At 43.3% G+C, this 21,591-nt stretch overlaps 1 protein-coding gene across 2 annotated transcripts in view; it reads right to left on the bottom strand.

Annotated features, from left to right (window-relative positions):
* CPS1 (carbamoyl-phosphate synthase 1) overlaps nucleotides 1–21,167 on the bottom strand; it is a 92,227-nt gene extending 71,060 nt beyond the window's left edge. Inside the window, exons 1-6 of one of the 2 annotated variants that reach the window (XM_086751014.1) lie at nucleotides 21,024–21,167; nucleotides 13,561–13,670; nucleotides 9,636–9,780; nucleotides 8,465–8,554; nucleotides 7,690–7,746; nucleotides 5,145–5,237 (exon numbers count right to left, since the gene is read on the bottom strand). In XM_086751014.1, the coding sequence (XP_086607140.1) occupies nucleotides 5,145–5,237; nucleotides 7,690–7,746; nucleotides 8,465–8,554; nucleotides 9,636–9,780; nucleotides 13,561–13,670; nucleotides 21,024–21,146 (618 nt within the window). In that variant the 5' untranslated portion in view covers nucleotides 21,147–21,167. The remainder of the gene's footprint in view (nucleotides 1–5,144; nucleotides 5,238–7,689; nucleotides 7,747–8,464; nucleotides 8,555–9,635; nucleotides 9,781–13,560; nucleotides 13,671–21,023) is intronic. The other variant, XM_086751013.1, reaches the window with a different exon arrangement.
* Nucleotides 21,168–21,591: the final 424 nt, after the last annotated feature.

The raw sequence follows: 21,591 nt of genomic DNA, 5'->3' as shown, positions 1-21,591 counted from the left end.
TAAATGACAGATCACTCTCTGCCCCCAAAACACAGGGAAGAGGAGCAGAATAACTTTTCACCAACATGTAGCAACTGGTACTTAATTTAAATGGAAATCTCCAGAAGTACTGCAGACATTAGCGCTTCCTTCGTTTTTCTGTGAAAGTAGAAGTTATAATACTCTTTTATATACCGTTGATTACAGGAGTAACAGCAATCCCTAAGAAATCACTTGTTTCCATAGCTAATGAAAAGCTTTTTTCCTGTGTTTCACCTCATTAGCAGTGAAGCAGCAAGCCAGTTCTCACAGATTACTGCAGCCCAAGAGAAAAGTCAGATATATAGCGAGAGATTTTCAGTTGAAGTGAAATTATCCTGCTGAAGCCAGTGAAGCAAGGCTACTTTGCATCAGCTACAGGTCCATCACCTTAAATACCACCCTGACCCTCCAGTCACAGTCAGACCAAAGCATAGCACAGCTGGAGATATCCTATGCCTGACCTGCAGCGCATCACAGTAGTACAGACCAGGCCACGCATGCCACTGAGCATGACCTATGTTCATATGGACCTGACAGTTTTACATATCATAGAATCACAGAATGGTTTGGGTTGGAAAGAACCTTTAAAGGCCATCCAGTCCAACCCCCCTGCAGTAAGCAGGGACATCTCCAACCAGATCAGGTTGCTCAGAGCACTGTCCAGCCTGACCTTGAACATCTCCAGGGATGGGGCATCCACCACCTCTCTGGGCAACCTGGGCCAATGCTTCATCACCCTCATTGTAAAAAAATTATTCTTTATGTCTAATCGAAATCTACTCTCTTTTAGTTTAAAAACATTACCCCTTGTTCTGTCACTACAGGCCCTGCTAAAATGTTTGTCCTCATCTTTCTTATAAGTGCCATTTAGGTACTGGAAGGCTGCAATAAGGTCTGCCCAGAGCCTTCTCTTCTCCAGGCTGAACAACCCCAACTCTCTCAGTCTGTCCTCATAGGAGAGAAATATCAGACGACACTTCTTCTCTTGCAGCTGCTGTTCCTCAACCCATTCCACAAAGTAAACTGTCACCAGTCCCAAATCTGGACCATTATGCTTTGTACACCCACTTATCTATTGGTTGCAACCAGCACGGAAGACAGCATTGTCAAACCACCGTATGTTATACAGGCCTCGATACTGCAACATGCAGACATACTGACAGAGAGCTGCAGCGTTGCTGTAAGGTAATTCATGGACAGCTTCTTTTTGAAGCTTGCTGAACTATTTCACGTGTTACATGAATGCGGTTAGCACCAGTCTGGGATGTTATTCATCAATAAGCACATAAGGCAGCCTTCTTCCTTCTAAAAACAAACTCTGTGCTTACCTTCAGTTACAGTCAGCCTCTAAAAGGTGATGTTGGTAAGTTTACTTTATCCAAAGTGGCTTTTCTCTTGTGCAATACACCACTGAAAACAAAGTCCTGTTTGTTTTTTTTTTTAAAAAAAAAAACAACTATGTAACTCCCTTTTAATCAGCCTCCCTGGCACTCATATTTCACAGCTGGGCCCCTTTATGAAAAGATGCTAAAATTCATGCCCAATATGCCCAGTGTTTGGTGACGAACTGAATCTTTTCATAGGAGGATTACAACAAGCCACAAGGAAAAATATCCCCTCTACAGGGAACCCAAGATGAAGGTTATTAGCAGAATATTACAACTCCTCCCCTCTGTGTTATCCTAACTCAGTTCTTGTTTTAACTTTTATCTTCCCAAAGATTAAGATGAAGACATTTTTAGGATGCAAGAACATGTCCTATGTGAGGATAGCTCTGACCATCAGCAGGAGTGACTTAATGCCATGTCAGGAGCAAGGGTGGAAGAGATGGGGCGCAAGGAGCCACCTCCCTTCACTACAAGGTTTCAAGCTGCAACACATGAATCACCAATGGTTCCTAATTCACCTCCAAGGACATGACTCAGCCCAGAGCCAATAGTCTTACCCCTGCTGTTGCAACTCCTGCTGTGTAATGCTGAAAGGAGATTTTTGTATCGGAGCGTATTTTGTACACACTACATAATCAGATAGCAAAGCATGCCACAATCCCTTTTTGAGAATGAATAGAATGGAAATCATATCGAAACTGGGTCTTGGATCGCTCAGGGCTTCTGACATGAAGCTCTGCTTGACATCAAATATGACAGTATCTTCACAGTCACCAATACACAAGTGGATTCGACTTCCACATTCCACGGTGCAACTCTGTCACTGAACAGGAATTGTATGGGTCTTCTACCTGCTTTCCTTCAGGCTTCTGGGAATTGGTTTTCAAAAATCTCAAAAAGATTATGGTGTCCAGTTCTGACAGAAACTAACTTAGTGTCATGTGCCAGGGCCCCTTAAGAAAAACTCACCCTCCTTTTAAAAAGGGCTTTTGGAGACCCCTCACGTCTTCACAACATCCATACTTCAACATCTGCAAAACATTATAAAGCAACCATCCCCCTCAAAGGTTCTCTTTAGCTGTTCTAACAGCCAGAGGGAGTTGTGGGACAAAACTGCGTTGAGGTACTTTAATTACCTTACTCTCAAAACTCTTTCCTGTCCAATTAATTAGGCTATGATTTGTTACATTTCCTTCAACAGCAGACTGATTTTAGGTGGTGTTGTCTTCACAACCCTCCCTCCACTTCTCACACTATTCCTCTGTACTGCAGAGCACTGACCCTTGCATCTGCCTGAGAGTATGTCTAGACAGAAACCAGACTGCAAACTGGATCATGGAACTGTTAAAATACATTCCCCCTAAAGCCAAAGGATTTCCCTCATCTGTTCACTGCACAGCCTGTAAAAAACTGTCCCAGTCTGAAAGGATGATGTGGGAAGGCTGTGAGCCAGCAGTCAGGGAGAGTAGGAACTCCTGCTAGGAGTAGTTCTGAGAACAAAAAAGAGTATGTGGGGCTGTTTCTATGGATAGAAGTGACCTTTTACGCTTCAAGTGGTTAAATACCTGGCATTTGCTTTGGGACTCTGTCGTAGTTCAGCCCCACTCGGGACCAAGCTACGCAGTCTCTCATTCACTCCCCCCACCCTCCAGTGGGACAGGGAGGAGAATCCATAAAGAAAAGAAGGCAAAACTCATGGGTTGAGATAAAAACAGTTCAAGAGAACAACAGAAGAAAAGAAAACAGAGATGGAAAATAAACAAACAAACAAAAAACCCCAATAACAGAAAATACATAAGCACATACTGTACAGTACCACAGCTCACAGTGGATCCTGATCTGGCTTCCTCCCGAGTAGGAGGAACTTCCCCTCAGCCCCCTCCTCACTGACACCCTGAGCTGGTGTCCCATGGGATGGAATGGCACCTGGGCCAATTTGGGCAACCTATCCCAGCTGGTGGCTGAGCAGTAACCTGTCCCAGCTGTGTGCCCAGCCACAGGTGCCACCAGCTCCGGCTCCTCTCCCAGCCCAGGGGAAAATTAACTCCATCCTAGCCAGCACCAGGACACTCTGACCATCACATGCACCAAAATAAATCTCCAGTAAAAGTTCCTGCAAAATACTGGCAGTTTTCTACATTCCCTGCCCTGTATAAGCCACATTAGCAAATAGGCTCTATACCACTAGCATCTAAAGAAGGTGGGGGGAAAAATAATAATTAAAAAAAATCAATCACTCCCAATGTACAATTGATAAGCAGATTCCTGATCTTACTGTATCCTGATTTACATGAAAATAGCTGTTTGGCAAGAGATAGACTATCGTGTCCAGTAATTACCAGCATTGAACAGCTTACTTAATTTTCAGCTTTATTTGTGATGTTGCTTTTTAAGCCTATAAAATGAAATTATAAACATAATGAGACCACCAAAGCTCTGTTAATCATCTTATATCTCCCTTTTAGAAGCTATCTGCAGCATCTTTACAGTAATTCTGTCTTAGTAATTGCAGAGTTGAGTATCAGCAACCTCACTTATGTCTGAGTTACTGCTCAAAACGGCTCCATCTGCATCTTGCAATCATAGATCACAACCTCAATAAGCAACTGTCATCCCTCTGTGTAGCAACAAGGCCCTGAACTCAAAATACAGTGGAGGCATTGGCACGAGTTGGTGAGATCCCTGAAGGTAAGATTTGCAAGGCAGCCTATGTATTCCAGTGGCATCCCAGCTAACCAGTTACTACGTAAATCCAAGCCTGGATGGAGAATGCGCTTCAAACTCCCACTTGCTCACCAACCAGTTTGTTCAGGACTGCTTCGCACTCATGCTACCAACACACCAGCTCATGTACAGAACAGTACACAAGCAACTGTCTGCAGAGCTCTTCCAGAGCCTCATGGATCTTGAAGGAGCTGTGAACACCATAGTAAGCATGGAATTTGTAAATGGACTCTTACGCTCAGTTCTCACTTCAGCCAATGGGATTAAGCACCCAAGGCATTCTTTATCCCACAATCAAATCCCTAAAGAGTCCACAACTTAAGATGTTAGTCGTTGCGTTGGAACAAGAATAGTTTCTGTTTTCAGTATGGGCCTGGTTTGCTACATCCCTGTGATTTGTAATGTTCTGCTCAGCTTGTGGTTGAAGATAGTTTGCATACCCAGCTAACAAGAGTGCAAACTTAACTGCTGTTCTGTACAGATCTATAGACAAAGCAGCTAATGCCAGGAACTTTAGATCCAGGGGATTCCTAACTTAGTTGCTTTCTGAAATCTAGAAATGTCTTCTGGATTTACCTCAACAAAATTATGCCTGAACACAGATTATCAAACGTTATTGTGAGCTTTCCTGAAATGTATTTAAGGAAAGCAACCATTCTTTTTTAAAATTCTTCTTATGTTTGAAAATGTCCACTATATACTAGGTCTAACTGTATCCCCAATACTTCTCAATCTTGTCTTTGTAACACACAATCCCCTGATCAGAGTAGCATTCAGACTACACTCAGTTCAACACAGCTCATTTTACATCTTTAACACTACACCTAAGGAGCCATGGGGATTCTTCAATGTTGATGTGGAGACGACAGTCCTTCAAAGGCCTGGAAAGGTGTATGGTTTAGAAAAGGTCCCCAAATTGTTTGTTTAGAAAGACTGGATGATCCCCAGAGCAAATGGGGAGCAGTTACTACCTGGACTGTACAGCCCTGGGACTACAGAAGAAATTCTCACCTTTGTTGAAACTTCTGCAATTAAGTTTTGTTTATTTGGGTCTGAAAAGTCCACGGGTTGACCTTCAAATTCAATCTTCCCAAGTACTGTGCCCTGTGGAAATACACCAGTAAACAACAAAGCACGAGCAAAGAGAAGCTGTGAATACTGGGACAAGGTGCTGACAGGCATAACAACTGCAACAGCTGTTTAGAGATGGTTTCTTGGCAGCTTATAAACTTCCGAAGATGCTAGAAATGGTTATGAGCCTATCTTGGTATCAAAAATCTGTTTAAAATCCTTCATTCAGGGGAAAGGCATTATCAGCAGTAAAATTTATTAATAGACAGTTTGGCAAGCTGTCCAGTGACAGTAAAATTGGTTGCCTTCCAAGAGGATCAGAATTCAGATCCTCAAATAACTGTTGTGTAGATCTGGGAGTAATCCACAAAGCAGTTTGAAGCTTTTTGGGTTTGGAAACCCACTGTGAGGTCTTCAGCCACCTCCTGTGGATAGCTACAAGGCAGCAGAGCTGGGATAAGGCAAAGCTATGTAAGAGGCAGGTCAGTGCAGCTGTTTTCTGAATAAACTGCTAGAAAAAAATCATCTCCAGCAAGCTCTACTCTTTGTTGCTGTTACCAACTCACAGCAGCTAGGACACTCTTGCTCTGCTAGTAGCATATCCTTCTCCACCTTCTGCTCATTAAAGTTCTCAGTGGAAAAATCCCTGTTTTGGCTTTGCCCCACTCCTGGAACAAGTGGCATTAACCTAGGGTTAACCTCTTCTCAGCATGGGCACAGGGTGTGCAAAATAGAACTTTTCAAGTATGGAAGAGGAAAGTAAAACAGGAAGTCAATGCTTTGTCGTAACTTTTAACACGTAACACTTTCACGATCAGGCATATTAAACTTAGATTGCGCTGTGGATATCAGACCAGCACACACACTAGGACTGCTCACTGGGTTTCGCAATACTTCCATGAGATACTTCCACAGTTGGCCATACCTGAAGTATCCTTGCCATTTTCCTAGGGCAAGAAAGAGCCAGCATCTTGCATTGCCACACACAGTACTAAGGTAAGTTTTAAAGACAGAGTTTTGCTCTTAACAGTGTCTGACATCCTATCTCATCCTGAGTAGCACCTTACACCAAAAGCTACTCCAGGCTGCCTTGCGTGGAGCAGAGCTGAAAAGGTCAGCATCTTCTTAAACAAGTCGAGTTCCTGGGAACGACAGAAACTGCTAAGTGTCACCATGAGTCAGTCCCATAAACGCTGACGACAAAGCCTTAAAGCCATTGCTCTCAAACAGGAACCCTTTCTCTTACCTTGCTTCCAGATTATTCAGCCAAATGGTGCCCTGCATTTACCTTTAGAGTAAAATCTAACAAGTCACTGCTCGTTTCTGCATTTATCATAATGAAGCCCCATTTTATAAACAGACATGGAGTGACATACTAAGCTATTGTTTTCAACCTGAGAAGATCGGGAGAAAAGGCTACATTAGGCACTATTTTAAAAGCCATAAACCAATACTACTCAGAGTCCCAGTATAATAGGTATTACTACCATACACTGCTAAGTTACAGGATAAACATTGAAAGCCTATTTAGTCTGGATGAAAGCAACACTGATCCATTAAACGGTATGTCTCAAGAAAGTAGAAAATGTATTGCCATTTTCTGTTGTATTAAACTGCACCGGTCTGCTGTCTACACGAGCAGGGCAATGCCTTATCTTCCCATAAAAATTCACTTCTACAAATATTCCTCTATTCAAGCTGTGTCGTTCCTATTTTGCTCTGTGGAATGAAAGAGGGTGTGCAGCTTGGACTGCAGACTGCAAACTGATCACCTAAAGAAAAGAGCGGCTTCAAATAATCCATTACTAAAGAAGAGCCTCCAACACACATTTACATTCAGACTGGCTTTGATCACTGTTTTAGCCACTGTGAAATGTACCTTAACATTAACCTCCACTTGGTAACATAATCCTGCTCATGTCCTTCAATTGTCAGCTCTTAGAAACCAGAGAAAAGTAATGGGTATTAAAAATAACAACAGGCTTCAGCCAAAGAAAATCAGCCTGAGTTAGGAATCCAGCTTAAGTTATTGTAGGCACTCCTTTGTCTCTGAAGAGCAGGAGAATTTGCACTGACCAAAGGCAGTGCTGTCTGTGAACTAAAATCCACAATATCTCAGAGTTGTTGCTCTCTCTGACTGTTACTGTCTGAGGCAACGTGTAGTTGACACTACTACCTGTTGTGTTTGACACACCAATCTGACATAGCCACCTGAGGCCTTCCCTTTACATCAGCTTGTGCTGGTTCAGCTATGGAGAACAGGAAACCCAGAGCACAGCCAAGGAGAGGGGGCTCCCTGGGATCAGAGCACTGCTTCAGCTGTACAGAAGATACAGAACCTTTCAAAGAGCAGAGGAACTTGAGCAGCATCTGAGGTCCAGGAAGCCCAGCAGTAGCATTGCTGCCCCAGGTTTGCTCCACTGTTAGAAAAAGGTCCCAGCGATAGCAAGGTTAATGCAACTGGACCAGGGGAAGCAGATCATACCTTGTCACGGATTAATCTGGACAGCATTCTGGTATCAATCCCATACAGTGCAGGCACCTAAGATAACACATGAGAAGGATAAGTTAGAAAACAAACAGGTAAGACAGAGGAAGACAGCAGACAGATCACTTTGCTGAGAAGAACATGTCCTTGTTTAAGGAGCCCTGGCTCTTAGCAGCACTATTACCAAGGCTGCCTCACTTCCAGTCCTTCACTTCTCCCTTTTCCTTCTCATAAATAGCTTAGTTCTTCAAATCTAGTTTCTGCATTAAAAAGGATAAAATAAAAAGCTCATGTGGCAAATATCTGTCTCATTTCTGAGCCCCATTTTTCTTTACTTATGAGCACCTAACCCTCCCAAGCCATCACAAATCAGTGGCAGTCTACTGACACATCCTTGACTCTCATGGCTTCAAGTGAGTGGGGTTCTGGCAGTTAACATCTCTTGAGGTTATGACCGTGGCAACTACTAGGAGCAGCACTACAGAAGAATTTGACAAGAGGATAGAATATAACCTAATGAGTATTGTTTTTATGGAGAATCAAACATCCCCATTTAATTAACATTCCTTCTGGACAGATCTTGGAAATACCGTTGCACCCTGAAAAAGAGAAATGGATGAAGAATCAGAGAACTAAGGAACACAGAATGAGCCCAGTACAGACTGCTGAAGACATCCGAGAAGTGGTTAGCAGCTCAAAGTCAGATATTCTTTCCCCTCTTCCCATACATATAGGTCTGTTCTCGTAATGTAGTTACCCCTCGATTGCTCACCTGCTCTTCCTGCAGCCACTCTCCCAGGCTCCTAGCAGCCTGCCAGTGGCTGTACTCATTGCTGTAATCCAGCACCAGCAAACCTGAAACCTGCAGAGAGAAGAAACATCATTTTACACTGAAAGATCACTCTGCACTTGCCCTGTGCCTTCTGAACTTTCACCACTCACCCACTGCAAACCATATCGTGGACAGGACACGAGGCTAGGCAGACAGGGAATGGCTGCTCTTATGTAACGAAAAAGATAGCAAACCTGAGTCTTCACAGGGAAGTGCACAGAACAGGTACCTGGCAAAGGGGTAAAGATTTCAGTGCTCTGTCATGATTGTACTTGAGCCATTTTACTTAGGAAATTAATAGAATAATGCGGCTTCCAGGTAACCAAAGCTGCAAATTGCATTGAACTGAGAAAATACTTCTCATTAGAAAGAAAATGGAAATTTAAGACAAGACAAAATGTTTTAATCTGATTCCTTTTCTGTTTAAGAAAGGTTTTCACTTTTAAGTGATATTTCATGTCAAAAGTCAACTCCATTTTCCAGTGGAGTTAGATAGCTTATAAAGAAGTAATTTCACCTCAGGATAGATAAAGCATTTCACTGGTTCTGCAATTACATGGTTTGGTTTTGTTTTTCAGTACTGTCAGCACCACGTGGGCACAGCCCTGCTCCTAGCCAATATCCCCTGTTAGCACGGTGTAAATACTGGTTCCTGCACTAGTATGTACGGCCTTCTCTACACAACTGTCACCTCCCCTGTTTGCAGTAGTACAGGTGTATAGAGAGAAGTCTCAGCACACAGAAACTTCTAATTCTCACTGGCATTGATCTGTCTGTGACAAACAGTCCTGGACAAACATAGATAAATACAAGGCAGAAGGAAATGTGGAAAAAAAAGCTATTCAGGACAGCAGTTCACAAAAACTGTAGCGTGTCTATCACTAATGGAAAACACACCGCTTTCAGACAGCACATGGCCTGGTACACAAAGCAAGATGGATTATCTCTTGTCACCGTTCCTCCAAAGGACAATATCCAGAAGAAGAAAAAGAAAGGCTGATTATCTTTGATTTCTTTTAACTTCTATGAGGTTGCCAGTAAACTCTTGCACACACACACATACTTAGGCTGCTAGCACCACACTTTGATCAGCTCTGTCTCCCACTGTTACCTTGATCCCGTCAGACTCCAGAAACCTCCTGAGGCCCATTTTGTCCAAAGCAGCCGTGTCAGGCACTCCACCATTTCCAACTATGGGGTTAGCCAGTGTAAGAATCTGTCCTTTGTAGCTGGGATCTGTCAAGGCTTCGGTGTATCTAGATGAAGAAGCAATAGAAGAAAAATGCACTAGTCTGGAGTTGAAAGGAAAACACAAAAGAGCCAGTGAAAACAGTAGAGGTCTGAATTCCCATATGACAAAAAGACAGAAATGGTACTCATGTGAAAGCATTCTCAGTATAAAAGCAAACACTTTTGTGAATCTGCCCTGACTTTGCCATCTATGTTTAAACTTTTGACATTGAGATCAAGGAAAGGCTTTGGCTTCTCCCGTTTTGTTTAAGAAAAGCACATGAGCTATCAACAAACTCCTTGTGATTTAACATAAGGTAAACAACTACAAAAGTGCAGAGCGATCACAGAACTGCATTAAGTACATGGTGTGTCACTTGACCCACAGGTAACAGCTTGGGCTTCGTCATTTCCTAGGCACACCATGTGGGCAGTGCGTTGTCATTGCTGTGTCCTTCCCTCCATGCGGTGTAAGAACCTGTCCCTCTCAGTGGCAACAGAAAGCTCAAACTGTAAAGCTGACAGACAACAGAGCTGTTTGCCCAGACTTGGTCCCTTCCACAGCCTGGAGCTTGCAGCTCTTGAGACATTCAGGGCTTCTGCTCTGAAGAAGGCAAGTTGAAGGCAGTGCTTTGGGATTTGGCAGCCCACCCTGGTGACAAGGCCCCGAAGCATGTCTTTGTATCTTTAGGCCAGGCAGAAGCCCCAGGAACAGCAACTTTGTGCAAGCATCTGCCTGAATACCCTTCTCAGCGAGGACAGATCTAAAAGCACAGTGGAACATTTTTCTGCAGTGGAGGATCAAACCTATGATTTTGCGAAGTATCAGCTCTGGATCCAGTAGATCCAGTCCCACTTTCAACCTCAGAGAGGGGGACAGGGTAAACATGGTCTACATGCTCATGCTACTGTATTTCCGCTTCAAATTAACACACGGTCCTTCATTTTCTCGCTTACACTGTAGCATACTGTTGCAGCAATCCATTAAAAAACTGCTGTCTTTCAACCTGAAAGCAGCTGTAATTTAGCAACAGATGAAGTTATCCACACAAACATTTAGCCAAATGCAGGAAGATACTTCAGGATGAATCTGCCCTATACAAAAAGTAATTTATTATTGTCATTATTGTTTAAACAATACATAATTGGCAACTCCAGCCATCTACCAGATATCAGCAAGTCACAAGAAACATTTTAATGGAACATTGGATTATTGCTAGAAGATTAATTGTCAAACATTGGGAAACCCTTCACAAAACCCAGAATGGTTGCAGGCAGATATAGACAACACAGCACAGCAGCCAGCTCTGAGAAATGACATGTCAAATGAACAAAGGCCATGAAATACTTTCAGGTAAGCCTCTCCTGCTGTTCAGATCTATACTTCTGCTGCAGGTAAACAACCACACAAAGCGCAGTGTGATCACAGAACTGCAGTAAGTGCATGGCATGTGCACATTTGGCATGGCGCTCTCCTTCTGAGTCAATCGGTTATGCTTCCAAAAGACTCTTTGTTAATGACAAAGCTAATGTAATTAACCTTTGCATGTTATTTGCATTAGCAAACAAGGACAGAGAGCCATTGGTTTTGGCTGGGGTACGAAGGCAGCTCTGCACTGAGACGCAATGCCCTTTAAGCAGGCACAAAGCCTTGTGGAGCACTGAGGAGCAGATGGGAACACGAGCTCCAAAGATGCTGCAAAGTTTAATCCTTGCTGTGCCTGCTCAAAGGCCTGCCTGATTTCAGCAAATTCCCGTCAATCAGTTCTCCTACTGGAATATCATGGGGAACACACACAGACTTATTGAAGGCAAAGGCATTTACTGAGCTGTTTCAAACAAGGGAACATTTTATGGGTTGTAATTCTTCTTCTTTCTTAATTGGAAATCTCCTGTTTTCCTTTTTATTCCTATACAAACAGATGGCTGCAGGACTAGAATATTTTTTTTTTAGGCAAATGTTTCTGAAAAGTTCATCCTCATGCTTTTCTAATGAAAATTCAACATTCCACCCCCAAACCAGTGCTCTCTGCCCTCTGTTCCAGAGTAATACAACAACATTTCAGCCAGCTTTAGCTACTTCAGGCCTGAAAGCTGTACACACATGAAGTGCTTTGCCTCACAGTTCTATGATATGAATCAGAACGTGGGAGTTCAGATGAGGAGACAAGGTGCAGAGCAGCATATTAATCATCCCAGCACAGAGCCCACGCTGACCCCACTCAGCATCTAGAAACATCCATTTCACAGAAGGACATGGTCTGAGGCTTAACAGCAGCCACGGCAACCCCTCCCGCCCCGTACTAGCCTCTTGCTCCCTGTACTGACAAATTGCTATGTGCCCAGACAGCCTGTAAAAGGCCCCAACCCTGGGCACCACCCTCACTTAGCCTCTTACTGTGTCAATGAAAAGAGGTAGCTGGGTTCCTCTAGATACATAAGGGCTCGATCTCTGTGCTCAGGAGTGCTAGGCAGAGCTATAGGGTTTCTTTCACTGGGTAGCAATCCCTGGACTGGTAGCAAATCTGTTACATCCATGATCTGCAACAATGCTGCAAACTCTTCTCTTTCTCTTCTTTGAATCAATCAATCAAGGTCATGTTCCAAGATACAACCTTACATTTTGAATGTTCCCTCCATGCCCACATTCTCCCCAGCACAGAAAAGATCTCTCTTTCACAGTACCCTCTCCAAATCACTAGAAAATGAACAAACACAGCTTCTGCTGCCACAGTAACATGTGGAGAGGAAATTAATCCATCAGGTCCTCCTTGACTTTTGTGATGTGACAAGATTTATCGCCTATAATCTATCACTGAGAAGAGAACTCTGTTGCCCTCCATCATTCTGATCTATATTAAACAGTTGCTTGTTGGCAGGTATATTAACACGGTCAGTAATTAGTGCTGTCAAAATACTTAAATAATTGCCTCCTAATGCAAAACTTTGCAAACAGATTCCCCTCTGCAGCAATTTAACATTCTCCCCAGTGAGACAATTTAAAAACTCATTCTGTGAGTACTGTTTTTTCCAAAGGAGAGCAGAATTTGGAGAATGCAAGGCAGAGACTGCTATGAATGACTGCAGAAAAAGCTCAAGCACTAACCTCAGAGCTGTCTCACCTCCCCAGGGACATGTCCTCCTAACCAAAATCTTTTCCTCTGCATAGATTTTCTCTGCTCAAGCAGTTCAACAACAGCACCGGCAGCATTTGTTTGCCATCCTAAGTCAGCTACTGCCTTCTACCACTCAAGAGGACAGAGAGTTACGCTAGGTTAGGCATGAATCTGATCCCACCCTTTATCTGGAAAAGGCACAGAGTTTAAATGCATCCTTAACTGGTACGAGCTAACAAATGTCATAAGGGATGGGTCATATAGATGACCAACTCTGGAGCCTCAAGATTTAAGAATTTTGCACTTTGAAGCCAAGTTCCATTACCAGAAGGCTCCAGATGCTTCAAACCTCTATATTTGATCAGGGCACAGGAGGAAGAATGAAGACAGCCCTCTGCTCTGACTCAGCAATGGCTGCATTCAATGCAAAATTGATCAGATTCCTACATACCTCACTATGGTTAGTTACATCAGTCTTTACAGTTGCTCATCACCATAAATGCTATGAACAAGAGAATTGCCTGAAGTCTCTTCATTAACTATCTCTGCATCCCTGGACTAAAATGTTTTCTTATACAGAACACTATGTGCTTGGATCAGGACCCTACAAGCACGGAAAAAGCAGCTTTCACACTTTAACAAGCTCCCAGAGAAGTTTTGGTACTTATATCTCATTTGTTTTTGTCTTACCCAGAAAGACCAGTGTTGAATACGACTTCCCCTGCTGCGGAGGATGGATAGCCAAAAGAATAGCCCTTCATCTTCGTCCCATCTTCCAGCACCAAGTTCGCTGTCTGCGCCTAGAGAAAGGCACATGAAGAGACTCAAATACAAGAGGAAAAGGCTTGATGCTTATACAGGTAACACCTAGGACACTTCCCTTTCGTGCCTCACGTTGTAAGTATTCCTGCCGCTCTCCCATTCCCAGCTGCCAAGATACCGTCTCTTTTAACAGTCTCTTGATGCTTTTTTACTTTCTAACACTTAGGAAACATTGTGCTCCTAATGAGGGCAAGACAGCTGGCAAACCCCACTGCAGGCAGAGTATGTGCTGCTGTTACTGTGGGATCACACTTCCCCATAACTTTGTTCATCTCTTCCACCCATTATATCTTGCAATTAACCAATACCATCACGCTGCAGGGAAAGGATTGCCTCTCTTCTCAATGTTTGCTCAAGGCTTGCTGCTGAGCCCACTGGCTCTCATCCAGCTGTGACCTTTGATAGGTGCTTAACTTCTATTGCAGCTGTACAGCTAGGCCGCTAAAAGTAAGTGCATGCTTAGTTGGACTGGTGTCAGACTGGAAAATTCAAAATACCAGTCCATTCCACTGTAGGATACAAGAAGAGAGGAACCCATGGATCAGACAGACACTTGTGGTCTCGTATACGTCAGGGATAAGCATACATTGTCCTGGAAGAGGGAGACACGGAACCAGTAGCCTAGAGGAAAACTTCCCATAAAACCACAGCTCTTTCAGGGAGCGTTTAGCAGAACTCAGTCGCACACTGACTGTGGGATCCCTTACAGGCTTAATCACTATTTTACAGCTGAGGAAAATGGGACACAGAGTGACTTTCACAAAAGTCATTAAGAGATTCAGCGGCACAGCTGGGTCTTTGCACATACCAGACGAAACACACTCTCTTTTGCCTCATTTGGAAACTAAGCCTTTCTTAGCCTGTCCAGAAATTGGACTGGAAACCACCTGGGAACTCCAGCTCCTACCAAACAAAGAACAAGTATATGCACAACAGAAATTACAGAATGAGTTGGGAGATTCCTTCAGACAGGGGGATCACTGTTGACATGCAGGGGAAGAGAGAGAGTAAGCAAAGCTGGAAATAGATTTGCCAATGATTTCCTGGGCTTAAAAGTATTTGGATGATGAAGCTTTGGGTCCCTGAGAAACTTCCACTTCTAGAACGCAAGTGTGGCTGCCTCCTGGGCACAGAGCTGCAGTCACAGAGCGACCACCAGTGCAAAAACCCCAATGGCCTGCGCCACAGGAGACGTGCCAGGCGTATCCACCAGGCAGCAGCTCTCACCATGATTTAACGTCATAATGGGGTTTTTTTTACAGAGCAATTCCTCTTACTGGGATTTTTTTTAAAGAAGAATCAAGATCAATTTGCTGTAGAAAGGAGCAGGAGAGCTACTTTCCATTAGCCATAAATCAGATGAACAATCACAGCAAGGAGAAATTTCATTTCCAGCATTGAACATTTTGTAACAATCGCGGCAAACATTCATCTAGATCTCCTCTGTGGTTACAAATACTGCACAGATCAATTACTAATGTACTGCAAAATACACTAAAAATCAAAATACACTGCCAAGTAATTGAATTCTATGCATCTGGGATGCTTTTAGCCTTGCATTTTTTCCTCATTACTGTCAAACTTCCAGTCATTCTCAAAAGGTTTAGCCATAACTTTCTGAACCTTTCCACATCATTGAATGGGATAGTCAGCAACACCAAAGTTCCCTCCCTCCCCAGTTATAAATATAGTTTTTGTGGCTAAATCTCTTAGATTTAGCCCAGATAAAAATTATGGTTTGGTCACCTCCCTAATCTCGCTAAGCCTCTCATTACAGAAAGCTGCCACGCACTCAAAGCATTACAAAGCACAGAGCTTGCCTGGGTGCCTCAGACTGGGCTTTGGAGAGGGCTTCTGCCCTTTCTGAAGCTGGCTGAAAACCCAGCCCACACTGCCAGCATGGGAGACTGACTGTAGGAACCGGTTTCCCTCACCTTGGTTTAAAGAGATGGATCCCTTACCATATGAGATATCCCTTCCCATGGATATCCAAGTCCACTCAAATATCAAGTCCAGTTCCAGTAAGTCCTACCACTCATGGGTACAAGTTAGAGTAATTACCAGAATCGCAGTCCCAACTGCAACGATAGCCTAGGAGAATTCTTCAGGAAGCAAAGTCCACAATGGTGGAATAACCAGAAAAGTTAAGATCCATCCGAGGCCCTCCTGAGGGCCCTCCTGAGGGCCAAAATCCAGAGCAATCACTGTGACCTTTATAATCTCCCCCTCACTATAGTACTTGACAGGAATCTGCATGTCTTTCCTCCCACCACAGACCACCTGCTCTTCTACACACCAGACCAGCACAGAAATAATTTCTGTGCAACAGAAGCCCCCATTGTGCTATTAGAGCCCCATCACAGTGTTCAAGTAATGCAGAAGAATGTCCCTGAGCAACTATAACATGCCTGCAAGTTCAGCTATAGCAAGGGATAGATGTTCAAACATTTGCCTCCCTTACTTGATTTATTATTCTTAATTAAGTGGTTGGTTTGTTTGTTGAGCATTCTAGAAGCAATTAGTCTTGCTTACATTTCCAGCAGAGGTGTTACCATATCCCTAAGCTGCCAGCCCACCTTGTCTCTTCAGTTTTGTTTTTAATGTAAAAAGTGATTTACAGGCTATAGAGAAGGTCAGTTGGCTCAATCAGGGATTAGCTGGGAGAGATTTTCACATTCAAAAAAACAACAAGCAAGAAGTGAACAAAAACTCCAGAGCTTCTGTGAGGTCCTTTTGTCTCCAACCTTCTCAGAAACAGCCCATGTAGTCTCGGATAAATCTCTATTGCAGTCTCAACTAAAATGTTTCTTCCACACACCCTCCCAGTGCGAGACACATCATTTGCAATCTGATTTCTCCTTCCTACACACCAGTAGCTTTACCTTTAGCAGAGCTCCACGCATTCCAGAGAGGCTGCAGGGCTCTTGAAGAGCTTCAAAGGTGGAGATGGCTAACAGAAAGGGCCATGCTGTTGCTGTGGTATTGCTAGATTTTGTGTATTTTGTCAAAGCAACTTGAAGAGTTAACAAGTTCAGGTCCCACTTCACACATGAAGTAAACAAAACACTGTAGCAGTAAAAAAAAAAAAAAAACAACAACAACAACAAAAAAAAAAACAGAAAAACCCCCAAAAAAAGCACAGAAAAAGCCAAAAGTCACTAGATTTCTTCTACAGTACAAAGCTGGTGACAGGACTGTGCTACATCCACTCTCCCAAGCCCAAATAACCAGCATCAAAGGAGAAGTTTTCTCTTTGAAAGAAAAATGTCTCTTTTTGTGAGTACTATGCCATCACAGGCTGGAAATACATCTGGACATTGCTACCAGTCAGGACTTCATTTCCCAACAATTTTTTTATATACTATGATGGTTTAGCACAATTTTATTTTAGCACATTTGCTTATAGCTAAATTTAAGAGAAGAAGAAAGGGCAGGAATAAAGAATGAATCAAAAGCCAGGTCAGCGTCTTGGGATACACCAAAGAAGGTTCACACTTAGGCTAACTTTAGGGAGAAGCTTTGGTTTAGTTCCTTTACCATCCAAGCCAAAGAGAGAGCAAAGCCAGAAATGCAACACAAGTACCATGCTAGAAAAGTTACAGCTCCTACAACTTGAACTCTCCTTAAGGCTCTTCACAACAATGCCACAAATATTTTTTTGTGACAAAAATCAAAGAAGGAGGGGGAACCCAGTCAGGTGAGGCACCTAGCAGAAGTCCCTGAGCACCCAAGGAAATGAGGACCCCTTCTCTCCCCCACAGTAGCACCTCTAAGGGAACAGGTTGTTTTACCTTCCCTTCACTTTCACCTCCAAAGAGTGGAGTAACTTGTGACTGATCTTTCCCCTCCTTACACATCTCTCTGCTTCCCATGCAGTCATTTTCTCAATTACCTTCCACCTTCCTCAAAATACATTTGAAGACCCCTTTCACAGGAATCTGAAATAGTTTCTAAAGCCAGTACTCAAAAATTTTCCTCCTCTCCCTCTCATTTCCAACTATATTTTTAGCTGGCTCCTGGTGGTTTTTATAGCTCTCCCAATCCTCTCCTTACTGAGCCAGCTATACTGTTACAAGCCACCTATTTATTGCTCATACTCCTCTTTACATCCCCATTTAACTACATTGGCCTCAGATGAGCATTAAACGATATGAGCTTCGAGCTGCAGTCTCTCTGCCCATTCCTGAATTACAAAGAAGCTTGATTACCCCGAAACTGGCGATGCTAAGCAACCCTACAGAGAGTCCATAGGGGTCTCAGATCTGCTCTCAGTGCCCCTCTTTCACTCGTGGATGCTCCATCTCTCCTTTAGAACTGAAGGTTGGTATGGAATAGGGAAATACAGACCTGTGAGTCCCTACATCGCAGACTGCTCACTCACAGTGGTGTTTCCCCACATAGGCTGAGTTTAACTGGACAGAAAACAGACTTATGAGAAGAATTATTAGGCGCTCTACTAAAATTACCACCTCTCCCTTATGTTCTTTAATACTTCACTTAGCTTATACATGGGTTAGAAACCCATGTTTTCTTTGTATTTTGTTATGCTCCTTAAAATAGCCCACTGAAAAAAAAGCAATAAAAGGCAACTAAATGATCATTTAAGCCTACAATAATGGGAGAATGGATCATTACCTACACTGCCATTAGCCCACACACCTTAATTACTTTGCATTTCACTCTTTCTCCAAACTTCTTACAAATTTTCATTACCTCTGATGATGGCTGGAACACTAAATCCAGCCATAAGTCACTACTTGGTCACTTGTCTCACAACTACAGTTAACTTCCACACTCTGAGGCAAAGCTATGCAATAGGCTGGGTTTTAGGACCGCTTATCTTTACATTTTCCCTCAGCCTTGCTGCTTTACTGCTTGTGTATGTATATTAGAGAGTCTCTTCCACTTCTGCTTCTGCATGTCCCATGGAAAAAGTTGTATAAGCCTGTCACTGTCTTAAAGCAAAAGCACTAGGCCAGGAAAGGTTCAATTTATTGTCTTCCAGATTCTGAATTCAACTTCTTAATTGGATGCCTCAGCATTATGAGATGTGACCTTGTACGTCTGTCACTGTGCAGTCCTTGAATGAGTGATAAAACACACACCTAACACCATCAATCTGTCATTTAAGATGCCAAATCCAAACTTCAGATGCTAATCCATCAGTATAAGAATGCATCAGATCCGGCCTACTGCAGGTGCCTACCAGAATTATCCTGGGATGTCTAAAGAAAGATGGTGTCTCATCAAAAGCTGAACCAGCCATCCCAATCAATGGGCTCCAACGCTTTACCAGTGGAAGATGCCTTTTACTGCAGCAGACTTACTGCTAAACTAAAGTGTCTTTGAGCTCACTTCTCTGTGCATCACAAGGCTTCAAGCTGCTGTACTCTGCAGAGCATGGCAGAAATAACTGAACCAGCAGGAGAGCTATCACAGGCAACAAAGGCAAGTAAGGATGGCATTCCAGTCCTGCTTAGTTGGCTTGACAGTTTCTAAAGCCCTAATGAACTTGAGCATACCTGCGTGGACTTCTGTTCTACAATATACCGCACCAGCATACCGATGCCACAGGCCATCACCAGCCATAAACCAAGCAGCCAAGTATGAATCGTGGGCTCCTATCCCCTAGACACTGTGACATTTGTCAACAACACTTCTTAGTGCATTCACGGGTTGCACTCATCCAGTGATACTGGCAGTAAAATTGTCTCAATTTTATCCTATCATGTTTCAAATCGCACCATAAAGCCCAAAGAGAAGAGATTGTTCAAACTGTGTTTCAATTTGCTTTGTCACACCAAGAGACACTTTCTAGCTCAATGCTGAGATTTCAAAATGGAACAACGAAGCTGGCACCTGCCCTGCAAGATGTGAGGGATGGCCCTGCCCCACCTGAGGGCATTGACATAGTTTTAATGTGTGGTCAATGCCAAACCAACACGGCTCCACCAGCCTGAGGAACAACCAAGGAACTTGCTCCACATGCCAAAGCCCTACTTCTTCTTCTTCTTCTTCAAATGGTGCAGCTGCAGAAACTGGTAACCGTGATGGCTTTGTAATTCACAAGACTCCTGTTGTTATCACAAGGAGGAATAAGTTCCTCCTAAGCCAGATCCGACTGCAGAGTCAGGATCAATCTTCTGGGAGAAAAATTACTTTGCTGTGTTTTAGGGCACTGAACAAGGTAACAGCTCATGCCTGCTGCGCACTCTCGGGAAGAGGAAGACATATTCACTAGAAAGAACACCAGTCACAATAAAGCCTGTTTTTAAGTGCAGGTGAGACAAAACTAAACTGAGAATTCACATGCTGAAGGAAGGGATGAAAACAGGGATGCCTCTTTCCTCATCCAGTTTTTCTCTGCAGTGAGTTTTTATTTTAAAAGTAATGGGTCTGTTGCCAGGAGCTCAAAGAACTGAAAAATCAGCGGCTGTGGGACAGGTAAGAGAAACCCTAGTCCTCCATGGACAGAAACGATACTGATAGCCCTCTACTCCACCCTGCCAGGTAAGGCGGCATGCACTGGGTACTCACAGCCCAGGTTTCTAAAGAGCTCTTCCCCACGACCCGCTGAAACATCACTCCTCCAGTTGCTAATTCTCTTACACTGTTGATTCAGTAGGATATACGTGCAAAAGCCCCTTTTCAATGCAAAGTGCATGATGACAAAACACTGACAGTGCTACAGAATTCACATAGGAAGTCCCATTTCACCACTGTGCTATGCCACATCTGCCCAATTTACACTAGCAAAGCTGGTCAAATGCAGCTCTTGTACCAAAGAGCAGAAGAAAGTTAGAGAAGTGAACCAAGGGGTTCCAGCCCCAGTAAATCAAGAGCTGACACACTGATGCATTCACAAAGAGCTGTCTACCTCCTCGATTAATCTCAGAGCCATCATGATTTCCAATACATTGCAAATGGATCGTCTGTGGATCCAACAGGATTAATCACATGCTTCCAGTAATGCATGTTTTTAAATATCTAGCTGATTCATGCTTATATAGACTGAAAGATCTGCTCTGTTAGCTATCAGTCCTACAGAAGGGTGGGGTGTTTCTAAAGAAAATACCATATAATAATTAACTGAAACCCTGAACTTCCACCTTTTCGTGCAATTTGCCCTATAATTTCCATTCCAGACTGCACAAAAAGAGTGTTTGCTTAGCTAATAAAACCATTTAGCCAAGCAATCCCCTCGCTTAGGGTTCAGACAAATCTCCTTTGGTTCAATTTTATGTGTCTAGGTAAGCCTTGTTATCTGCAGCGAGCTATCTCTCAGCATGCCAAACACATCTATTAAACCACAGCAGCTCAGTTACTGTTACCTTGATGCTCAACAACCTGGTACCAGTCCTTGAGAAACTCCAGTGATCAGCAGACACATTGCAAAACTCCAATCTGCCTTTCAAAGTCTTCACCACTTTGCAAGCTGTCAAAATTCTTGTCATCTTGAAAGTTGCTGATCTGTAACTAAAATTTAAAGAAAACAAGACAAAACAAAAATCTGCTTGTAGGTATTTCTTCAAGATTTGGTCCAGACAAGATACTCTTGCAGATTACAGGGGAAGAGAACAGAGACACAGCAGTTGCACTGGACTGACTGTACAGAGCTGCCCTACACCTTCCCATTTATTCTGCCATTAAAAGTCTCTGGTGCAGCTCCACCTCCTCCCACCCCTCCTTGGAGGGCTGCTTGCTCAGACACCCTTGCAACACTTTTCTTCATGTTGGTCTCTGAGCGCTGTCCTAAGGGTTGCATCACAGGCCAGACACTAGCTCTGCCTGCTGGAAGACAGCAAAAGCTGCTAGAAAAATGACACCCACAGCAATGAAGACAGTCCTCACGCTCTGAAATAAACACTTTACATTTCAGTAAGAGACAAGGAACAACAG

The sequence above is a fragment of the Chlamydotis macqueenii genome, chromosome 6 (genome assembly GCF_036417535.1).
Source record: "Chlamydotis macqueenii isolate bChlMac1 chromosome 6, bChlMac1.mat, whole genome shotgun sequence".
Lineage (NCBI taxonomy): Eukaryota > Metazoa > Chordata > Aves > Otidiformes > Otididae > Chlamydotis > Chlamydotis macqueenii.
The sequence above is the reverse complement of the archived record's forward strand: the minus strand, read 5'-3'. Positions and strand labels throughout refer to the sequence as shown.